The sequence below is a fragment of the Triturus cristatus genome, chromosome 6 (genome assembly GCF_964204655.1).
Source record: "Triturus cristatus chromosome 6, aTriCri1.1, whole genome shotgun sequence".
Lineage (NCBI taxonomy): Eukaryota > Metazoa > Chordata > Amphibia > Caudata > Salamandridae > Triturus > Triturus cristatus.
This window is the reverse complement of record NC_140589.1, coordinates 66,706,675-66,728,191: the sequence shown is the minus strand read 5'-3', so window position 1 is coordinate 66,728,191 and position 21,517 is coordinate 66,706,675. Positions and strand designations below refer to the sequence as shown.

Genomic DNA, 21,517 nt, shown 5'->3' with positions numbered 1-21,517 from the left:
AAACCAGAGTCAAAGTCCTCGAAAGGAACACCGGCGCCGAAAATTTCGACGACCGCGAGTGGATCCAAGGACGATTGGCCCAGTGGATCCTTAGAGAAGGACTCCCAGGTGCCGAAGACCGCCGAAAAACAAGGTTCGTCGAAACAGGCCCACGAGGTTGGGCGTTCGACTTCGAAAGTCAAGGCCGCGTCGACGCAAGCTACGTCAAAAAGACCAGCGATCGACGCCGAACACGCCTCCGAAATGGAGAAGAAAAAGAGAAGGCTCGAGGCGGAGATGGAGAGCATCCTTCAGAGGAAGAAGGAGTTCGATGAAAAGATGAAGAGATTCACAATCCAAGCGAAACCGGCGACGGTTCTCGTCGAAGTCGAGGAGCAGGAAGAGTTTGACGCCGAAGAGCAGTCGAAAGCTCCCGAAGAAGGGGAAGATCTCTATTATGAGGGAGAGAAGAGGAGGAGGAGCAGTCGCTATACGGCTCGGCACCGTCGACGACGCAAGAGCTGGAACGGCAGGACCTCGACACCGAAAACCCAGAAGAGCCCGTAGTCATATCCTTCGAGGCCTTCGCCGCCAGATGATATTGGGGCGTACAACATGGTCGTCAAAAGCGCGGCTGCAGCTTTTGGCGTGAAACTAGAGGAGGAGAAACCGAAAGCAGATTTTCTACTCGAAACACTGCTACCCATCCAAACTAGGAGCCAGTTCCTCCCCATGCTCCAAAGTGTGATGAACCAAGGGAAAGAGGCGTTCAAGGACCCAGCAACATGCCGATCCATCACGCCCAGAACAGAAAAGAAATACAAACACTCCTCACAGGACCCTCCATATATCGAGGGATCTGTCACTGCTGACTCCATTATTGCATCCACGGCCAGAAAAAGGGCCAATGTCCCGGCGACCTCGGGGCCACCTCCTGACAAGGAGAGCAGAAGGAAAATAGAGAGGAACGCTGCAATGCACTGGCGCATGGCGAACTCAAATGCGCTACTGAACAGGCACCAGTACCAACATTGGGACGAGATGGGGGACCTAATCAAACATCTTCCCGAACAATACCAACAAAGGGCTTCCCATCTAGTGGAAGAGGGGAAGAATATAGCTAACTCATGCCTTAAGACGGCATTGGACGGGGCAGAGACATCAAGTAGACTGATGGCGATAGGAATCACTGAAAGGAGGCAGGCCTGGCTCAGAATTTCAGGATTCAAACAAGAGGTCCAAAATAATATACTGAATACCCCTTTCAACGGAGAGACACTGTTCAGGGCACCGGTGGATGAGAAGCTCACCCAACTCAAAAAAGAGAATGAGACGGCAAGGTCCATGGGGGCCCTGCAATTCAGGGGGATGCGAAGAGGTACCCCAACTCGGAGACCTTACGGAAGGGGAGGTAACCAGCCGGGAACGTCACACCAAAGTTTCCAGCATGGCGAGAGCCACGGCCAACAGGGGCAGCAGAAACAAAACTGGCAGTACCAGCCTAGAGGCCAGTCCTTTCGCGGTAGGGGGAACGGACGAGGACAAAGAAGAGGGGGAGATCAACCCACCTCAAAGTGACTTCGCACGGAGAAGATGGCTCACCCACAATATACCTACGAGGGTGGAGCACAAAAAGAACAAAATGGGGGGGTACACAAACCAAACACCTACGAGCATGCAACACCAGTAGGCGGAAGACTGAGGCTTTTCCTTCGGGAATGGCAAAAAATAACTACAGACAAATGGATACTCAACATCATTCAGTACGGATACTGCATAGAGTTGGAAAGGAGCCCTCCAAACAGAAAACCAAAAAGAAGGGAACACTCAAGACAGGAGCTAGCACAACTCGCAGAGGAGGCACTATAGCTGCTCCAAAAGGAGGCCGTAGAACCAGTACCTTTCAAGGAGAGGAACAAAGGAGTGTACTCAAACTACTTCCTGGTACCAAAGGTGGATGAGACACTAAGACCCATCCTGGATCTACGGTTCCTAAACAAGTACGTAAGGACGCAAAAATTCAAAATGACATCCCTACAAGAACTACTCCCACAGATGGGAGACGGGGACTTCATGTCCACAGTGGATCTCAAAGACTCCTACCTGCACATACCAATGAACAGGCAGCACAAAAAACTGTTAAGGTTAACAATCAACAAAGATCACTACCAATTCACAACCCTGGCATTCGGGCTGAAGTCCGCACCAAGGGTTTTCACAAAATGCATTGCAGCAGTAGCAGCGTACCTGCGGAGGGAAGGGATTCATGTGCATCCTTACCTCGACGACTGGCTAATTAAAGCAAGTTCACGCAAAAAATGCGCGGAACACTCACAGCGGGTCACAAGGACACTAACGAACCTGGGGTTCTCAATACACTGGGGGAAATCATTAATGAAACCAGAGCAGGTGAAGATATTCCTGAGGGCACAGATCAACACCATAGACAGAACGGTGATGCCCAGCGACAAGAGAACAATAGCCCTGCTGAAGGCGACGCGCCTCTACCAGAAGGGGCAAGCTCTGACAGTAAGAACAGCTAGCAAGATCATGGGATGATGGCGTCATGCATCCACCTAGTCCCCAATGTACGGCTTCACATGAGACCATTCCAGGAATGGCTGCAACAGCAACGGTCACAGGCAAGCGGAAGTTGGGAGGATCTAGTGGTTGTTACGCACGCAGTGCAAGAGGAGATAGCATGGTGGAACAGGGAGAACATAACTATAGGAAAGCCCTTGACACCACCAAGCCCAACTGTGACGATCACCACAGACGCATCCCAGATAGGATGGGGAGCGCACCTAAACATGCTCAGAGTGAGGGGTCTGTGGACTCCAGCAGATGCGGTCAGACACATCCACTACCTGGAATTGAAGACCGTACTGCTAGCCCTGAAGGCCTTCCAGGCAGCTATACAACCAAAAAGTGTTGATACAGACGGACAATACTACAACAATGTTCTACATCAACAAGCAGGGAGGAACACAATCGTTCCCCCTTTCCACTATGGCACAAGAGATTTGGAGATGGGCCATCCCACTCAAAATAGACCTGCTGGCCATACACCTACCAGGGAAGGACAATGTGGAAGCCGATTGGCTCAGCAGGCAGACCTCGGCATCCCACGAGTGGGAGCTCAATGGACAGGAAACACCGACAATAGACCTGTTTGCAACACACCTGAATGCAAATGCCGACACTTTGCATCCAGACAACCAGAAAAACAATCCCAGGGGAATGCCCTATGGATAAGTTGGTCAAGGACATTTGCATACGCTTTTCCACCAATACCACTGATACACAGGGTACTCAACAAGTGCAAGACCAGCAACATGACAATGATCCTGGTGGCACCACAGTGGGCAAGACAGACATGGTACTCACAAATAGTGGAAATGGCACAGACCTCCACACAAATTCGCAAAAAGAAAGGACTTGCTCTCCATGCAGAACGGAGAGGTTCTACACCCAGAGCCAGAGAGCCTCGGACAGGCAGCTTGGCTCCTGAAGACACAGAGTTCGCACACCTTACACTACCTCAAAGCACTATGCGAGTGCTGCGGTTCACAATGTGGTGCAGCAAAAATAAACTGCAAAATAAATTGACAAGGGAATCAACGGTGCTTAGATACCTCACACACCTACTAAAGGCTAAACTGTGATCATCCTCGCTGAGGGTCCACCTAGCGGCGATCATAGCTTACACACGTGGTGAGACAGGAGGGAGTTTCTTTACGTCACGAGTAGTAAAGAGATTCCTGGAAGGGGCAAAAAGAATAGCGCCACCGAAGAGGATGCCGCCTCCTGCATGGAACCTCAACATAGTCCTTACGGAACTTATGAAGGCGCCCTTTGAGCCATTCACAAGGCCTCCCTTCAAATGCTAACAATGAAGACAGCCTTTCTGGTGGCAATAACCTCACTGCGCAGAGTAAGCGAGCTGCAAGCGCTAACGCTGCAAGAGCCCTACATCCAGATACACAAGGACCCAATCTTCATGCCAAAGGTGGTGTCAGCATTCCATATAAATCAGACAATTCAAATACCAAGTTTCTTTCAGAACCCAGCAACAAGCGCAGAAAGGGCACTGCACACTCTAGATGCTAGAAGGGCGGTGATGCACTACATCGAGAGAACCAAAGAGCACAGGAAAACCAAGCAGTTTTTTGTGTCCTTCGCAACGAGCTTCCTGCGTAGACCAGTGACAAAAGGCACCATCACACGATGGATTACACTAACAATACAATTCTGCCACAAACAGGCGGGGCAAGAACTATCGGAGGGGCCACGGGCTCACTCCACAAGGAAGAAGGGAGCAACAATTGCCTATCTGGCAAATACACCCATTCAAGACATATGCCTGGCGGCAACATGGGCTTCGGTGCACACGTTCACCAAGCACTACTGCGTGGACATACAGATGAACAAGGAAGCACAAGTAGGACAAAAGGTGCTTCAACATATATTCAACGACCAACGGTCATCTTCCACCCAGCCGCCACAGAGATAAGAAACCGCTACAAAATCCTATGCACAGCATAGTGAATCCAGAAAGATTCACGCTGCAAAACGAATAGTTTCTTACCTGTCGGTGTAGTTTTGCAGCTTGAAGATCATCTGGATTCACTAGCAAACCCACCCACCTCTGCCAGGAAGATGAGGCAGGAGAAAAAGGTGGAAGGACAAAGACTAAAATAACAAGATAATACTGAAAGGATATATAAAAGGGAAATTACTAAAACGCCTAGGGTAAAAAAAAAAAAAAAAAGAGAGAGAGAGAGAGAGAGAGAAAAAAGAACACGAAGATGGCGCCCCAAAGGTGGGACTTCCTGCAGGAAGCATGCCGACGTCACGAGAGGTACACCAAATGGTGGGACGTCGACGCCCATCTGGTCTACGAAAGAAAAAAAAAAAGAGACTACGAATCTGGACCCAACCACCAGATCGCGGAATAATGCACAGCATAGTGAATCCAGAAAGATCTTCAAGCTGCAAAACTACACTGACAGGTAAGAAACTATTGGTTCCTGTTGCTATATCCCTTTGCATAAAAATGGCCAAAGAGAGGGTATTACTTTTCTTGTACCAGTCCTGTATAGGCCAAAGCCACAATAATAAATTAATGATGTGCAGCCCATTGAGATCAAGTCTCTCGTTGACTGCCCTGAACCCTACAGTTTGGCTTGTGTCACTGCTTCCCAGATATGCATTGTCCCCTGCTGCATTGTGCACACCAGAGGATCGAGAGTTCTGCAAAGACCGGGGCACTAGCCAACGTGTGGAGAGGGCAGGGAGCAGAGGATGGGGGAGGGACGACGACAAAACTTTTAAATGCTGTTCAGTAGAGAACAGGAAGTGGGAATAAGATCTGGCATTGAACTGGGCCGTACACAGCCCAACCAAAGACCCAATCTGGACAACTGACGGGGCACCCCGCGATGCTGGCATATCTTGGCTGCCTTCCTTCTGCTTGTTTGGAGGTCCAGCCTATGTTTCATGGGTTCACAGTGTTCTCTGCCCATCAGCTTGAAATGTATAAAATGTTTCTTCACCGTTGGAGTTACCGGAACGTCAAGGCATCACAGGGTACCAGAAAAGGCTAGTTTGGTACCTGGACCGGCTGCACCACTGCGATTACTCTTTTCATGCATAACATAGTTTGCATTCAGATTTTTCTATATTTGCCAATTCTGGCTAGAAAAGCTATTGCAGTCGATTTATCTGACTGACTGATTCATAAGCTGTGCAGGTATCTGCTGAACAGGGCACAAGCGTGTGGCTGAGCCTTGCTCAGACCCAGTGTCCACCTCTGGCCTTCACTTCGGTGTCTTACTGAAGACTTGAATTAACTGGACAGCCACCGGGTGCGACACCGATGTTTTGTAATATTCGTAGTTCCCTTCACGGAGGTAGCTTCGGAGGAAGTCACTGCTATCAACATGGCAAGAATTAACGTAGCTTAAAAAAAAAAAATTGTTTAAGGCTCCACATTTCAGGTTGACTTTCCATAGTGGTGTGCAGCGTAGGTCCAGGTAGGCAGGATCCATTCAAGATTTTAGGATATCCAACTAAGAGAACTGTATATGCAATAAATGCAGACGGAACACATGTATATGGCTAGTGGTTATCGTGAAACTCTGGCAGGGATCCGGCCCTCCTGGACCAAGCGTGGAGACCCCTAATTTAACATGCAGCAGGATTAAATAGCAGTCCAGTGGCTAAACTGCACAATGTGTAACTAGGAAACCTGTGTTTCAAACATTGCTTCACCACCCATGGCACAGATTGTGAACACGTTCAAGTCAATCATTCCAGAATGTGCCTTATACAAAGCCCCTCTTACACATGCTTTAATAGACTTTTGTTACTTCATCTACAGGTACATTATTGTCCTTCTGTAAGGGCACACAGTTATTTAGGCATTCAATCAGAACATCGCTATCACAGTGGAGGGCGCTTCATGAATATTTTTAAATTCACGTTTACAAACTGTCACTTTTAGTAAATGTCACTGAATGCATTTATATTATGTAATGCACTAAATATAAAACTTAATTCCGAATGTTAGAGAAATACATTTTGCTGAAGTTATAAGTATTTATCAAATGTTTACACAGTATTTGTTGCATAATTTACATCTCAAATATTCTTATGGCTCACCTTGTGGTTTTATTCTCAAGGCCATTGCAGCACAGGGCTTCGTATTCATTTGCTGGCCTCCCTACCTCTAAAGCTAGGCAGGACGTGCTCGACAGTAGCGAAGCAGCAGACATGGGCTAGGTAATATCAGCTGGGGCTGGGTGCTTTGCATTCAAGTATAGGAGCTGTGCTGAGCAGGACATTGCTGCCCCTGTATGAGTAGTACAAAAAGTGACGGATGGAATTCTTAAAATAACCTCAAGTACTGGTAATTACATGACCCTGCAGCAGCCCAGTCGATTTTTGCTCGCCATGCAGATCAGACAGGAACCAACCATATGGAAATCAGCCGTGGTCCCAATCCAATAGTAACAGCGCAATCTGAACTGCCAGGCCAGGTCCCCCTCTGAACCACAACACAAGCAACCCCAATCTGATCAGGACTTCTAGCCGCAGATTCCGTACTTTAGGATTATCCCCAGGCCTCAGATTGGATCCAGAATTTTTGGGGGAGCCGTATCCCTGTGCGCCGGTAGCTGTGTGAGTTAGCTTACTCCGCCCAGAAGTGGCATTTGCGGTGCCAATAAAGGTACCATCTAGGGGTGCCAACGTCATTTCCCTTCTTTCCGCGCCAGTCAGCGTAGATCCCGGTAGAGCTACACCTTAGTCACTTTTCGACTAAGCTTTTTTCGATGTTTTGTCAGTCTTTTTTGGAGTCTTACCTATTGGTGTGGCAGGAACGTCATCGAAGATGGCTGGCTCCAAGCCCTGTGGCAATTATCACGGTCAGATGTCGGTCACGGACCTGCACCTTGTTTGCCTGTGGTGCCTTGAATGAGACCGTGATCCGAAGGCCTGTTCCATATGCAGCGCCATGCATCCAAAGGCCTTGAGGTAGTGATCCTTCAAGCTCCTGGCGGCTCGATGCTCTTAGTTCTGGCGTCAAGAGGAAGGTCCCAGTAGCAGTCGCCGAGTTCAAGGTCGGAGTCCCACTACAAGTCATCGAGCCATTCGAGTAAGTCTCAGTCCCACAGGAAGAAAAAAAAGTCCCCTCATCCGTCAGCCGACGAGACGAACGAGTGTCCTTTGAGCCCTGGCTATGTGGTTGTGCCAGCGGCAGGGCCGAACCGCGCCTCTCCACATTTCTGGAAGCGCGAGAGACCCCCCTCAAATTCAGGACTTTTATGAGGCCTCGTATTTGAGCGACCCGTTCCCTCTGGTACGCCTACGGGCCCCACATTTGGGAGAGGTCCCTACTGGATCTACTCCGGCGTACCCGGCACTAGTCTGGCCCAAGGATCTACAGATGGATTCGGATCAGTGCCTGTCATGCCATGCTGACCTTCCCTGGCGTCAAGGCCAACGTTCTGGGCGGCCCCATCCACCGACACAGAGCCTTAAGAGCATAGTTTAATGCTGGCTCCAGTGCCGACTAGAGCAATGTCTTCCAGGCCGCAGCCTAAGCCTTATTCCTATGGGCTAGGATGCGGGGAAGATTGGTTGTGGTCCCTGGACCCTGAAGAATACCAGCCTTAAGACTTCTTGAACTGGTGTGAGGATCTGGGTGAAGCAATGGACTGGACACTTTCAGATACTGACATACTTTCTCCCCCTACTGTGTATACGGAGGAGGGAGCATCATTCACAATGGTGGTGCAAAGGGCGGCAGAGATCCTGGACCTTAGCCTGCCCTCGGTGGCAGACAAGACTAATGTCTTGACGAAAATGCTTCAGCCAAGAGTGTCTCCTCATTAACTTTTCCATTTTAATGAAGCACTTACTGTTGTCTTGTTTGAGACCTGGTCCAATCCAGCACACAGGCTCCTGTCAACAAGACTATTGCCCACCGCCCCGCTCCTGGGGACCCCAAATTCCTCACGGAACACCCTACTCCGGAGAGCTTGGTGGTCCAAGCTTCCACTTCTTATGTAATTTCTGGCATATTCCCATCCACCCTGCCGAATCGGGAATCCAAGAAACTGGACAATCTGAAACAGACAGTTATAGATTGCTTACCTTAGAATTACCCCAAGGCGTCAGACTGGATCCAGAGATTACGACGCAGTAGGTACTCAAACGCCGCTGTCGCGTGCTGACTTCAGTTCTAGTAGCAATCTGTGACCCATTAGCACCTAGTCTTAGCAACCTCCGTCCCCAGTCCCCCCAGAACTCCCAGCCAAATCCACTGCGCCCACTGGAAATAGAGGCATCGCCCCTAAGCTCACTGTGTGAAGTGCCCACTGGCCAACACTCTACTAACCGCAGTTTGGCATACTAGGGTGTGAAGCGTCCTCTCTGGGTCCCTCTATCTCCACCTCTCCTAGCTCCCCGGCCCCATTAGGCTGATCTGCCATGTATATCCCCAAAAGTTCTTAGGTCGGCTCCGAGGAGAGAGCAGTTCACTGTAATTCTCCGATTGTGTGCAGTAATATAGCATATCATGTGACCATTGCTTAATTGTAGGAACTGGGCCTCTCATCCAGCACATTGCTACCCTACGCTTAGCGATAAGTAGGCCTATATCCACTAATCTGCGTATTGCCTTAGGTAGTTTTTGGCAATATCCCAAGAGCGCAACAGCTGGGTCAGGCGTCAGCTCTATCTCCACTACTCTCTCCAATTCTCGGAAAAAGTCCTCCCAGTAAGCAGACGCTCCCGGGCATAGCCACGCTAAATGTATGAAAACTGCTGTCGGTGCATGGCACCTTTCACAGGTCGCCTCTTCCCGGAGCCTGTACCGGCATAGTCTCTCTGGTGTGTAGTAGGCTCTGTTAATATACTTAAAGTGGATGAGTCTATGCCTGCCGTGTAGTGAGATTCTCCTAGTATTTGTACAGCAGTAGTTCCACATAGAATTATCTGTAGATCTCTCTGCCATGCAAGTCTGGCCGCAGTGTATCGGTTCGCCCTGTGCGACATAGCTAATTTATATATGGTGGTAACCATCTTGTGCCATGCTACCTACTTACAACAGGTTTACGGAGAACTAACTATCTCTTATCCGCCAGGAAGTGATGGCTCTTTTGGCCAAAGGAGCCATAGAAGGAATTCAGACACCAGAAATGGGTTGTGGTTGTTATTCCCGCTACGCTAGGTGCCAAAGAAGAACGGAGGTCTTCTCCTTTCCTAGACCTGCAATCTTCAACTTCTTCCTCAAGAAAAAGTAAAAAATTCTTACTCTTGCTCAGGTCCTATCTGCCATGGATCCATGAGACTGGATGATAGGGTTGGACTTGCAGGATGCACATTCCCATAGTCCCATCCTTTTTGCCCCCATGCGTTACCTGCGGTACACGTGGGCCACAAGCAATTTCATTTTGCTGTGCTCCCCTATGGCCTCACCAGCGCCCTTCGGGTTTTCACCAAGAGGATGGCGGTGGTTGTAGCTCATCTGTGGAGATCAGGGGTGCCAGTGTTCCCCTATCTTGATGACTGTCTGTTGAAGGCGGGCTCATCTCAGGCTGTAGTCTCCCACCTCCGGACTACAGCAGGTGTCCTTTATTAGCTGGGGTTCACTATCAACGTGCCAAAGTCTCACCTGACTCCCTCTCAGGTGCTCCATTTCATCGGAGCTGTTTGTGCAGTTATGGGTCTATCTTCTCGAACAGCGAGTCCAGGCTATTCATGCTATATCAATGTTTCAACTTCTGTCCTGGATTTCGGTGAGACTGACTGTGAGGCCCCATGGCCTCCTGCATCCTTCTGGTGACACATGCCTTATGGCATATGCATGTTTATGAAAACAATGGTTCAAAAAGTGGCCAAAAAATGGTCCAAGGCAGACGCAGGAGTTGCGCCAGAATGGACAACAGTGAAACTAAATAGGGGGAGGCAATTAATGCTGGAGGGAGCATGGAAATGTGTGACCAGGAACACATTACGATCAGAGTAACAATAGTTGTTTATTTTTAATAGTATGCAAGGAATAATACTAGTTCAGGTGCTCACATAAAGTGACAAGCATGAGGTGCTCAGTGAGGGTGACTTAAAATATATACATTGCATCGACAACACACAAGTGAACTCCTTAGGAAAGAATTTATATAAAATATATGGAGTTCTGGTTGTAGGGGGTCGACGGCTTTTCGATCTGTTATTTAAAGATCATCTTCAGGACATAGCTTATGTGTGCAATCCGTATTCAAATACTGACGGTGGGGCAGTTGCATGAAGAGTCGGGAAAACTGCATCAAGGAAGAACTCAGAATGGTGGGTGCCGGAGCTGGCGTGAGCCCAATTACGATTTAGCCAGGTTGTGGTTAACAGTAGCACAGGAATGGCGGGAGTTGCTTGGAGCCAGTAGTTTATCTCGGGCGCCAGAATTAAATTACGAATTGGTCATGAGCAGTCGGGTGATTCAAGGTGCAACACAGCCGTGTTGTCAGCGGTGGATAATCAATTAAGTCCTTCCATTTTGAAAAATCGATTGGTAGAGAGACCGCCGGAGAACAGCTGTTTTCATTCATCGCGCCTCTCACGGAAGCAGGAAACATAGCCCGCTCCTCCCTTTACAGACTGACTCCGGCGGTCTCTTTACCCAACGATTTTGAAATCTTCCTGTTCTTATTGCTCTGCAGATCACACATTTTAATCTCAAGAAGGCTTGAAGAATCAGCTTCCATCCTACAAAGAGTTGGTAAACGTAATATTAAATTGTTTAAAAGTAACACTTTACATCGCTTCTTAAATGCAGCAGAATTACAGGCAAGTGTCTGAACCGTTGCACTGAAATATTATCTTGACTATAAGTGTTTTTTTTTCTCTCAGTTGGTTATCCTGGAAAGTCCTCACCACCTCTGAAAAGCATGGTTCATTTCTTAGAGAAATCATTTTTGTTTGCCAGTAGTTATGTTATGTTATAACAATTTATATAGCGCAACAGCTGCCCCAACAAAGGGGCGTCCCGGCGCTCCTGACAAGGACTAAGCCCTCAAGACACCTTCCAACACAGATTAGACTTTGGGAAAGAGATGGGTCTTAAGGGCCTTCCTGAAAGGCAGATAATCCCTTAGACCACGAATAAATGCTGGGAGAGAATTCCACAGCCTGGCTGCCTTATACCTAAAAGATCTACCGCCTGCCCTGGTTTTCTTAACCCGTGGCACCATCAACAGGTTTTGGCTAGAAGATCGAAGTTGGCGCGTGGGCTCATAAGGCTGGATCAGGTCTGTTAATATCTGTGGAGAAGCCAGCTTCCATGCCTTGAAGACCACACAAAGTGCCTTGAACTCTATACGTCTATCCATAGGCAACCAGTGTAGTCTTCGAATTGCATCCGAGGCAGAGCTAGATCTACGTAGACCTAGCAACATTCTAGCTATTCGGTCTGGACTCTCTGTAACCTGTCGACCTCAACCTTATTGGCCCCCAAATAGAGAGTCGAAGCATAGTCCAGCCGTGACAGGATTGTGGCTTGAATAATCAGCTGTCTAGTAGGGGCATCAAAGAACCTAAAAATAGACTTAAAGCTCCTAAGCAGCCACCTTCTTAGTCTGGGTTTGGTAGTTAAGATTGCTATCTACCCAAACACCGAGGTTTTTCACCACCGTCTTTGGAGGGGGTGCATGTCCAAGGCTCTGGGGCCACCAATCATTACTCCAAAGACCCTGGTCTTTCCCAGTCAGCAGAATTTCCGTTTTCTCAGCGTTCAGCTGCAAACAGTTGATGGTAAGCCAGTCCGCCACTGCTGCCACATTGGTGCAGAAGCGGGCGGCGTCTAGGCTATTACCCCTAACGGTATTGCTAGACAGGGCTACCACCAACTGTGTATCGTCCGCATAAGAGAAAAGGGTCAAACCACAGCTCTTTGCGAGAAGAGCCAGTGGCAGCACGTAGATATTAAAAAGCAAAGGGCTCAAAGATGAGCCCTGAGGTACACCTTGTCTCACCTTGAAAGTCCCTGAGGAAAACGGGGGTACAGAAACCTCGAAAGTCCTATCCTCTAGGAAGGATGCCAGCCAGTGTAAAGCCAAGCCATTGATCCCAACCTCCTCTAATCGTCTCAGCAAAATGGCATGGGACACGGTGTCAAATGCGGCACTCAAGTCTAGCAGGATTAATGCCGCAGTGTGCCCATTATCCAAAGATGCCCAAAGATGTTCTGTCACGGCCAACAGTGCTGACTCAGTGCTGTGACCGGGGCGAAAGCCATTTTGCGAGGGATCCAAGATGTTATTAGAGGACAGGAAGTTGGAGAGCGTGGCATTGACATATGTCTCCAGAATCTTCGATGCCCAAGGTAGGCGGGAGATAGGCCTATAGTTCTCAGGACGATCTGGATGTAAGTTGGGTTTCTTCATTAGAGGCAGGACTTTGGCTATCTTCCAAGCAGTGGGCACGATTCCTGTGGTCAATGAAGCATTTAAGATGTCACACAGAGGGCCCTGAATTGTAGGAAGAAGCTTAAGAAAATGACCTGGCCTAAGCGGATCAAGGGGAGAACCAGATTTTATTTTAAAACAGAGTGCCTCCAGCTGGGCAGGCACGATCAGCGGGAACGTATCCAATGAGCAGGCCGTTACCTCTACCGAATCAGTAGATTGTATTGACGCGGGAAATTGTTTATAAATCCTTTCCACTTTGGAAATGAAATATGCCGCTAAATCATCGCATTGCTTGTTGGATGAAATAAAAGGCTCCGTAGGAGCTGTCGTTAATGAGGCAACTAAGGAAAATATACATTTAGCCTTATTCCCACTGCCTGCAAGTTGTGACGCATAGAAAGTGGCTCGGACCACCTGGATCCTTTTTTGGTAGTTCTTAATGGCCAAACGATATTTTTCTTTAGCCATCAAGTCGTAGTCCCTTCTCCAAGTGCGTTCAAGTTTTTTGCAGTCCTTTCGCAATACGGCAAGTTCTTCGTTATACCAGGGGCTGTAGCTAGATTTGCGGGATGGTTGCCATTTTTCCGGAACTAGCTCGTCCAAGGGCTGTCTGATCCAGGTAGAAAAGGCAGTATATGCCATGTTAGGGTCCGCATTAGACATGGGGCAGGAGGTCCCCAATTCTTCAGCGTAATTAGCCCAGTCGAGCTTATGCCATGCTCTCTTGCATGTGAGGTGGCAGCAATCCTTAATTCTTGCCCCTTTGATTGACAGATACATCATGATCAAATAATGATCAGTCCAAAGCAATTTTAATGGTGCCGCTACAGACAAGAAGTTCAATTTGGTAAACACTGGGTCTAGAAGATGACCCGCCGTGTGAGTAGAACCTTGCACCAACTGAACCAATTGACAGGCCCAAAGGTCTGCTATAAAATAAGCTATATCGGAATCTTCTATATTATCTAGGTGGAGATTTAAGTCACCCACAATAGTAAAATTGGCCCACCCAAGTGCCAATCTGTTCACGAGCTCTACACAGGCTGCTCTAAATACACTCGAGCTCCCTGGTGGTCTATAGATCAAGAGCCCCGCTACCGTATAATTTTGCGAGATAGTGATTTTGAAACTTGCACATTCACTACCCGCCAGAATTTGTTTCTCCAAATTACAAGTAAGGTAAGATTTAAAAACAACCGCTATACCCCCACCCCTGGTCTCTCTATTCACTGTCCTAATACTGTAACCAGCGGGGAGCGCTAAGAGAGTTTCAGGCATGGTACTATCGGTAAGCCATGTTTCTGTAAGAAAGCAAATATCGGGTGAATAGTTCTCCAAAAGGACAAAAATGTCCTCGTGGTGCTTAACCAGCGAACGACAATTAAGGGAAAGAATCGTTATCTTCCTCATCTTTTCAGCACGTCTGATATTAGTAGGACAAAAAATGGCAGTAGAATGTCTGTTTAGTGAAGTATACCGACAGGCCCCGCAACTAAAAGGACCCTCATGAGCCTCTTGCCCAGAGTGAGTGCACGTGTCACCGATATCTCTTAGTGCTAAAATAGATTCGCGCCCCAAACGTTTCCTTACCGTAGTAGCTTCTACAGCATCTCTGGCACCTGGCAGCGGTCTGGCGCAGACGGGCTTGCCTCTGGTAGTATGGTGGCCTGCAGTTTTTTTTGTGAGGATGGGACTGCTAATTTAAAAAAAGTGTGACCATCAATGTTCCTTCTAATTATTTTTCTCTGTGCGCGACAGTGGTATGTGTGTGTGCGCGCACACTTTTCTTAACTTTGTGTCCAGGTATGGGCAATGATGAGCTAATTGACTAGATGAGAAGGTAGTTCAAAAACCTTTGCTCTGGTTCAGTAATAATAATTAAATTTAAGGTGGCCATTTTGGATAGAACAAATGACATCTTCAGAGAGCAGGTATGACCGTTTTGGTGTTCAGGTCACCGCAAAGAATTCATGAATGGTGGAACATAGATGTGCAGGTGAACAATCATAACTCCAGAACATATGGACAAATGAATGAGTAAAGTATCCCATGGTGCTGACAGGACTGCCTGTCTCGGCTGCCTATGCAGGGAACTCCATAACACCCTTTTCTGCTGCCGGTGTGAGAATCTTCGCAATGCTGGTGGAGTATATGATCTCATCCACCAGGACGGAGTTCCTGTTTGCTCCTATATTGTTGTGTTGGCTTTTTTCCTCAGGGAGACGAGGTTGCACAGAAAACACAAATTAAGTGAACTGAGCTATGGGTTCGGTCTGTCCCAAAGAGCCAAAGCTTGAGCCAAACCATCAAAACATTTAGAATGTAATTTGCACAGCAAACATAATGTAAGAATATGCTATGATAAAGATTCTTTGAAATTCAGGTACAATATTTCTTCATCTTTTTTTAAATGTATGAACTTAATGCATTGGTTGATTTAAGGGATAAAGTGCCCCCTATCCTACATTATAAGGATGCTACAATTCACTGAGGAGGTCCATTACCATAAAGAGGAACAAAGCTGGAGTCAGAATTCCTTTAGAAGGTTATGGAACTCCAAGGTGACTTGCAATATCCTTATCATGTACACCTGGGTGTATTTTATCCCATATAATACATGGTCACACAATCACCTTTCCCACAAACTAACTAAAACTTTGGTGTGTAGCTCTTTCATATGACGAAGCGAGCATGTTTGCAAACATGAAGAATACAAATAAAACCTCTAGTGCAAAATAAATGCATCAAAAACAGATCAGATATTTGTTGCAAGCAGATATTAGAAACAGTTCAATACAAGTCATGTTTTGTTTAAACTGCAGTAGCTTGGAATGTGTACAAACATGCAGGAAGAGTCTAGCTTTTTCTATCTAAGGAGTGCAAAAATAAACATTCTCTCTGCTTGTCAGTGTAAGGTATTAAAATAGAGCAGAAGAAAGAGACACAATGTCCCCCTTCCATTGCTTGACTGTAATGACTTATAATAGTCTAGTTCTGACGTCTGTGTTTTTTAATAATCGGCGACTGAGTGCATCACAAGTCGCCAACTATAAAAAAAAAAATCCACACAAAAAATCTATTTAAATAAAAAATTAGAGACAGCCGTCTATACAGGGATTACAGAAGACCATGTATTCTATTACTGTATTGAATGACATTTAAGGAAAGTATTAATTTCCAAGCATGAACTTAGAAATATTCAGGAATGTTTCCGTGCCTTGGCAATGTTGGCATATGCCTGTCATGAAAGATTTCGGTTTGTCATCTTCACCATATAAATAACCAATGTTATTGTTAAATGTGAAGCAATACTTTTTCAACGAAGCACTAGTGACCTTGTATAGCACACATTCTGAACTGAACTTCACTGTACCCTCAGATTGGTTGCACAGGGACAGTTAGGCCTTGTGTAGTTGAATGATTTGCCCAGGACCACACAATGTGGTAAGTGAGGAAACAGAGATTTGAGCACAGGTTTCCTAGTAACACATTGGCAATTCAGCTTATGGATGTTTGTCTTGTACCAGTTAACAATGGAGAATGCTTTGTGTTCAGCTTTCTTGGGAGCTAAAGTACGTTATGTCAAGTTAAAACACATCACATTAAATCAAGCCAACATTATATATAAAAAAATCAAAGCTCTAAAGAAAAAAAAAAGAAACTTGCGTGAAAAGAAAGGCTGTGCTCAATTTTTCATGTCCCTGACGTCCATTAACATGTCGTTTGTAAAACTTTTTATAGAAAAAAAAGGATTAATGCCCCCCAGTGCAAAGGGTGGTGTTGGATCATTTGCATTTGTCATTGTGCATGAAAAGGTTCATGAAAATGGTGAGGTGTTGTAATGATGGCTGCCTCAACCATGACACTATGATGGCAGGTCTAGCAACATGTTAAAGGTTTTTCAATGCCTTCTTGTTACTACAGAGAGCCTAATTCATGCCATCATGGACCGCTTCAGTCTCCTCTTCTGATAGCATGTGTGGCCGCTTTTTAGTGGAATGAGATTTTCAAAGACCTTTGACAGAACTTTATTGAACTTCTGATGTTATTGTTGCGATAGTGAATAAAGTAGTAGATTCCGGGGAGCAAAAGAAAGCTCTGTACCGTTTTTTAGGTCGAGCCTGGGGTGGCGTGCATGCGTTGCACGCGCTGCACAGCATGACTGCTGTAGTGGAGTATAGAAAAGAAACTCCGCCCACTCTCCGCCTATGTTTGTTATTGGCTTGTGTCTGTGTCCTTCCTAAATGCTGGCTTTTGATTCCTTAATACGCATGTTAGTCCCTCCTTAGTACCACCTTGTCTTCATTTGTAACCTCACATGGCGACTGGCCCCTTCACTTCAGTTGTTACATGGCACGTGTGATTTAGTTTTGTAAGCACTATTTTCTGTATTCTCCTACCTCAAGCTCGATGACGTGCTTTGCTTACATTCAACGTGCCATGTGCGCTTTCACTTTCCAAGTATCTGCCATGTCACCACACCACAGGCCCTCAATGACCTTTTCAGGAGCCCTGTCCTTAGCCCCACTTTCATCCCTTTAAATCCTCCTCTCACTGGTGAAATGCTTGATGTGGCACCAACCGCTAGGATTCCACTGGCTCAGAGATGGCGCAGTTGAAATCCATTAGTGTGTGTCGGAGTAATCCTCATTCCATTTGGTGAGAAGGATGTTGATTTTAACAGTGGTTCGGCTTCCCATACTTTTGTAAACGGATTATTTTTTTTCCAAGTATTTTCTAGCCTGCGAGCATGGTTTCACGTGGAATAGGCTGGACATCAGTCCATATCCAGGTTTCTGTAATGAACGGTAGGCCTGGGATTAGTTCTGCTGTCAGTTCATAGATGGTCAAATGAATCTGATTCATTCATGTAGCTAGAAGAGTATTGGAGAAGAAATTAATAGATCTGGGCATACTTGAGAGAGTGTATTGTGTTGAGGATGAAGAGAAGAATGTGGTATGGTAATGTCATTGTGTGACTCAAGTATCTCAATATATCGTGTGGTAAAAGTGAAGGGTCATTTTTGTCTAAAGTTGTAAAACCTGGCAACTATTATAATACAGCCCACTTCCACAAACTGATGACCTATCATAAATAGTAAATAACCACAAGAGAGTGAGAAGCTAGAAAGGGGTAACCCTCAGCTAGAACCAACTATTACACTAGCGAAGGTTAGCCTGCCCAGAAATTAACTCCTAAGGTCTGAGGTCAGTTATCTGGCCCCAATATACCATAAGATGGTGGGGGATCTGCACCCAGGGAAATTGGTGCATCCCTGGCATCTCATGGTTATATTAGTAGAATCCTCACCCACAGGTACCACCGGTGCATTGCTTCATCATCGAATCCTTACCCAGTGCATATATAGATGTATGATTTAGGTAAGCAGAATATGCTTGGTCAAACATTGCATAAAAATATATGGTTTTGAATGTGAAACATTCGTACAGTTTTGGACATTCAAGCTTTTTTTTCCTTTTCCTTACTCAAATGCTTTAAATGATGTTGTTAAGACCGCCACCTTCCATGCAGTCAGCACTCTAAATAGTAATGGTTGTTGGTCAGGAGGACACTGTTATAAAGCATAATTTAATGCTCTACCTACATAAAACTGTGTACTTTGGCCAAACTGGTACATGAAGGATAGAAAACCAATCCATTCTGCTTTGTCGTTTCCTTGTCAACTGTGGCACGTGCAGTCATTCCTCCTATCGGCACCAGTATGTACATCTTTGACGGATATGGCCTGTATCTAATGCTTACGTTTTGTTTGCTTATTCCTTCAGGTTATGTATTCTGTATGTTACATCGTCTTCCAGAACAACACGACTGCACCTTTGACCATATGGGCCGTGGCCGTGAGGAAGCCATTATGAAGATGGTCAAGCTGGACCGGAAAGTTGGCAGATCATGCCAGCGTATTGGGGAGGGCTGCTCCTGAGTACCACAACTTGCAACCAAATGCCGTTTCTCCTAGTTCACTAATGTTAGCCTTATTTAGGACGAAGTCAGCCAGACCCCCTGTACTGGGCAAGTTACAGACTACAGCCAATCAGAGTTCATTCCGTAGCGCCCTCTGCTGGCGCTCTAAGGTTCGGAAGAGGCTTATATTCACTTGTGGCTAATAATGATTTTCTTGTTTGTCGCCCTTATGCAGAAGCCTCGATTATTGGTTTGGTTGGGGAATTTTCTTTTGTTGGGACTGTTAAATTTATGGTTAATGAAATCCGATAGAAGCAGACTTTTCTTTCACAGTGTTGTCTGTTCTAAAAAGCACTTCATTAAAAAGGAAATTTGAAACTGCTGTGATGGCTATAAATCCCAACTGGCTAATCACGAAAGGGGAGCCTTGAATGATCACCCCTGCAGTTCAGCCTAAGTTGATGTAACCTTCCAGCAGCCACCACTGCTGAGCCCAGACCCTACTAGTCATGGGTACCTTTACGAGCGGTGACTGGTGGGGTAGTACACTTGTCAAAAGATTACTGATACCTTGATCATATTTATTGTACATAGGTTGTTATGGGGAAAATGGTTTAAGACGAAGCAAATTGTGCCATCCCATAACTGTAAACTACATTTATTTCTACGTGTTATGCAATTTCTCACATTTGTTGTAATCACTGTAGCTCCCACCTGCCGAAACCTGATTGGCTTGTGTTTGGCTTTTGCTGAGTGCAGGTCTCTGATCAAATAAGGCTAATAAACAGCACAGTAGCCACGGCTGAGCTCTACAGATTGATTCTCTGTAGGGATACATATATATCTGGGGAAAAATGGACGTTTGTAGCAAACTGAATTCAGTAACAGTATTGTGGAACAACCAGGAAAAGCAGCCCTTGTCATCGTGACTGTTTACTCCTCACCTCTCAAGTGTTTGCAGGATAGTCAAAAAGGGCTATTTAGTCTTGTCTATGCATTCAGGAGCTTGCAAGAAAAGGCCGTACCCATTCCCTCCAGGAACAAATGTAGCGATTCAGTGGAAAAGGGCCCCCAGGTGACAGGACTTATGGAATTGCTCGAGATATGTGGCTCTAAAAGCCCCGGCAGCAAGACTCTGCCCTCTGTAGATGCCGCACACAAGGCGATCTCATAGCAAAATCCAAGCACATCTCCCTCTTCGGAGCTCATGGTGCAGCCAAGGAGGCTTCCAGGTACTCTTCCAACACTGCCCTTCCAGAAGAGTTTTCCTTGCATTTAACAGAGCATTTGTCACCTGATGCATGCTGGTGGGGAAAATGGGTCTCATCTGAAGGGGCAATATCACATATACTCCAGATCTTCCAGGCAGTGGTGAAAATCTTTTTGATCCAAAATGTTGAGTATTTAAGGAGTTGATGTCCTCATTTACTGAGAACAGGTTGTGCTTCCTTGGGTTGGGTTGTAATTAGTTATCTGTGGCCACTAAGTTTCAGTTTGAGCCAGAAGAATGTTTCCTTGGCTATCGAACTAGCACTGTCCTTTGTAGTTTTCTCTTTACGTTATGTGAAGTCAAACTTTGTCTAACAGTCCCAACATGTTTTGAAATGCACGTCACCCTTGCTATGAATGGCCTCAAAATTTTATTTATTTTTGCTTAGTTCAATAGCTTTCTGCCTTAGGCATCGAAGTGTAGGATGCAGCCTCTGAGGCATTTTTATTATGAATTAAAAAAAAAATTGATTTCTTTTCTGTTCACCATTTGAGATCAGCTGCCAGAATTTCAAGCCTTTGGGTGTTTTTCAGGAAATATTCTCCCCATTCTGGGCAGAGAAAATTGAAGATGTTCTACAACCGCCTTCATGTGAATTGACTTTTCTTTTTAAACTTTAGATGCCATCTTCACAATTTCACAGCGTTTTTCCAGTTCCTTCCTTTTTTTTAAATATTTTTTTTAAACACCTGGATGGACGCCAAACGACTTTTACTTCTTCATGATGGAGTTAACCGTTGCTTCCCTTTTTGTCCTCCCGTTTCAAGCACACGGTTAGTTTAGAGGTGACTGGAGAGAACACTACTCGATAAGTTGATGTGGATTACGGACAATATTCACTTTATAAAAGAAGATTTCAAGGAGTTGTTCCTTTGCAGTATCTGTTCTGTGAAGTTTGTTAAAAGTTTAAGTTCTTGTATCTTAAAGAAAAAGAATATTCTTATTTAACCCTTTTGTGTTCTAGATTTACTTACACACGTAGCCTAGAACTGTTTTAGTTTAACATTGTAAAAATATTAAAATAATCTTGTAACTTTATTCTTTCCTCCAACCCTTGATCCCGTGCTGAAAAAATATTAAACCAATCTGATTAAAGTTTGATTTGATTACTGACTCTTCTAACCGGTTTTGCTTTTACCTTGAATGTTGTGGGCTTGATGAGGAAATCGTTTTGACCCAAGGAAGTTGAGGCAGCCGCTTTCGACAGCTTTCAGTCAGAGGTCAGCTAAATGTAAAATTAAGCGGTAGAACAACTGGTAAAGCAAAAGCCAGCACAACCTCCACCTCCTCTTCTACCCCAACACTCTTAATAAAATGCAAAAGGTACCAAAAAGAAACTGGCTGTTTCGTTTGTTTACATCATTTTTGATCTGGTCCAAA

At 45.9% G+C, this 21,517-nt stretch overlaps 1 protein-coding gene across 1 annotated transcript in view; it reads left to right on the top strand.

Moving 5' to 3' along the window:
• ZFAND3 (zinc finger AN1-type containing 3) overlaps positions 1-21,232 on the top strand; it is a 621,127-nt gene extending 599,895 nt beyond the window's left edge. Inside the window, exon 6 of the mRNA XM_085610242.1 lies at positions 18,732-21,232. Within this exon, the coding sequence (XP_085466368.1) occupies positions 18,732-18,886 (155 nt within the window). The 3' untranslated portion in view covers positions 18,887-21,232. The remainder of the gene's footprint in view (positions 1-18,731) is intronic.
• The last annotated feature ends 285 nt before the right edge of the window (positions 21,233-21,517 follow it).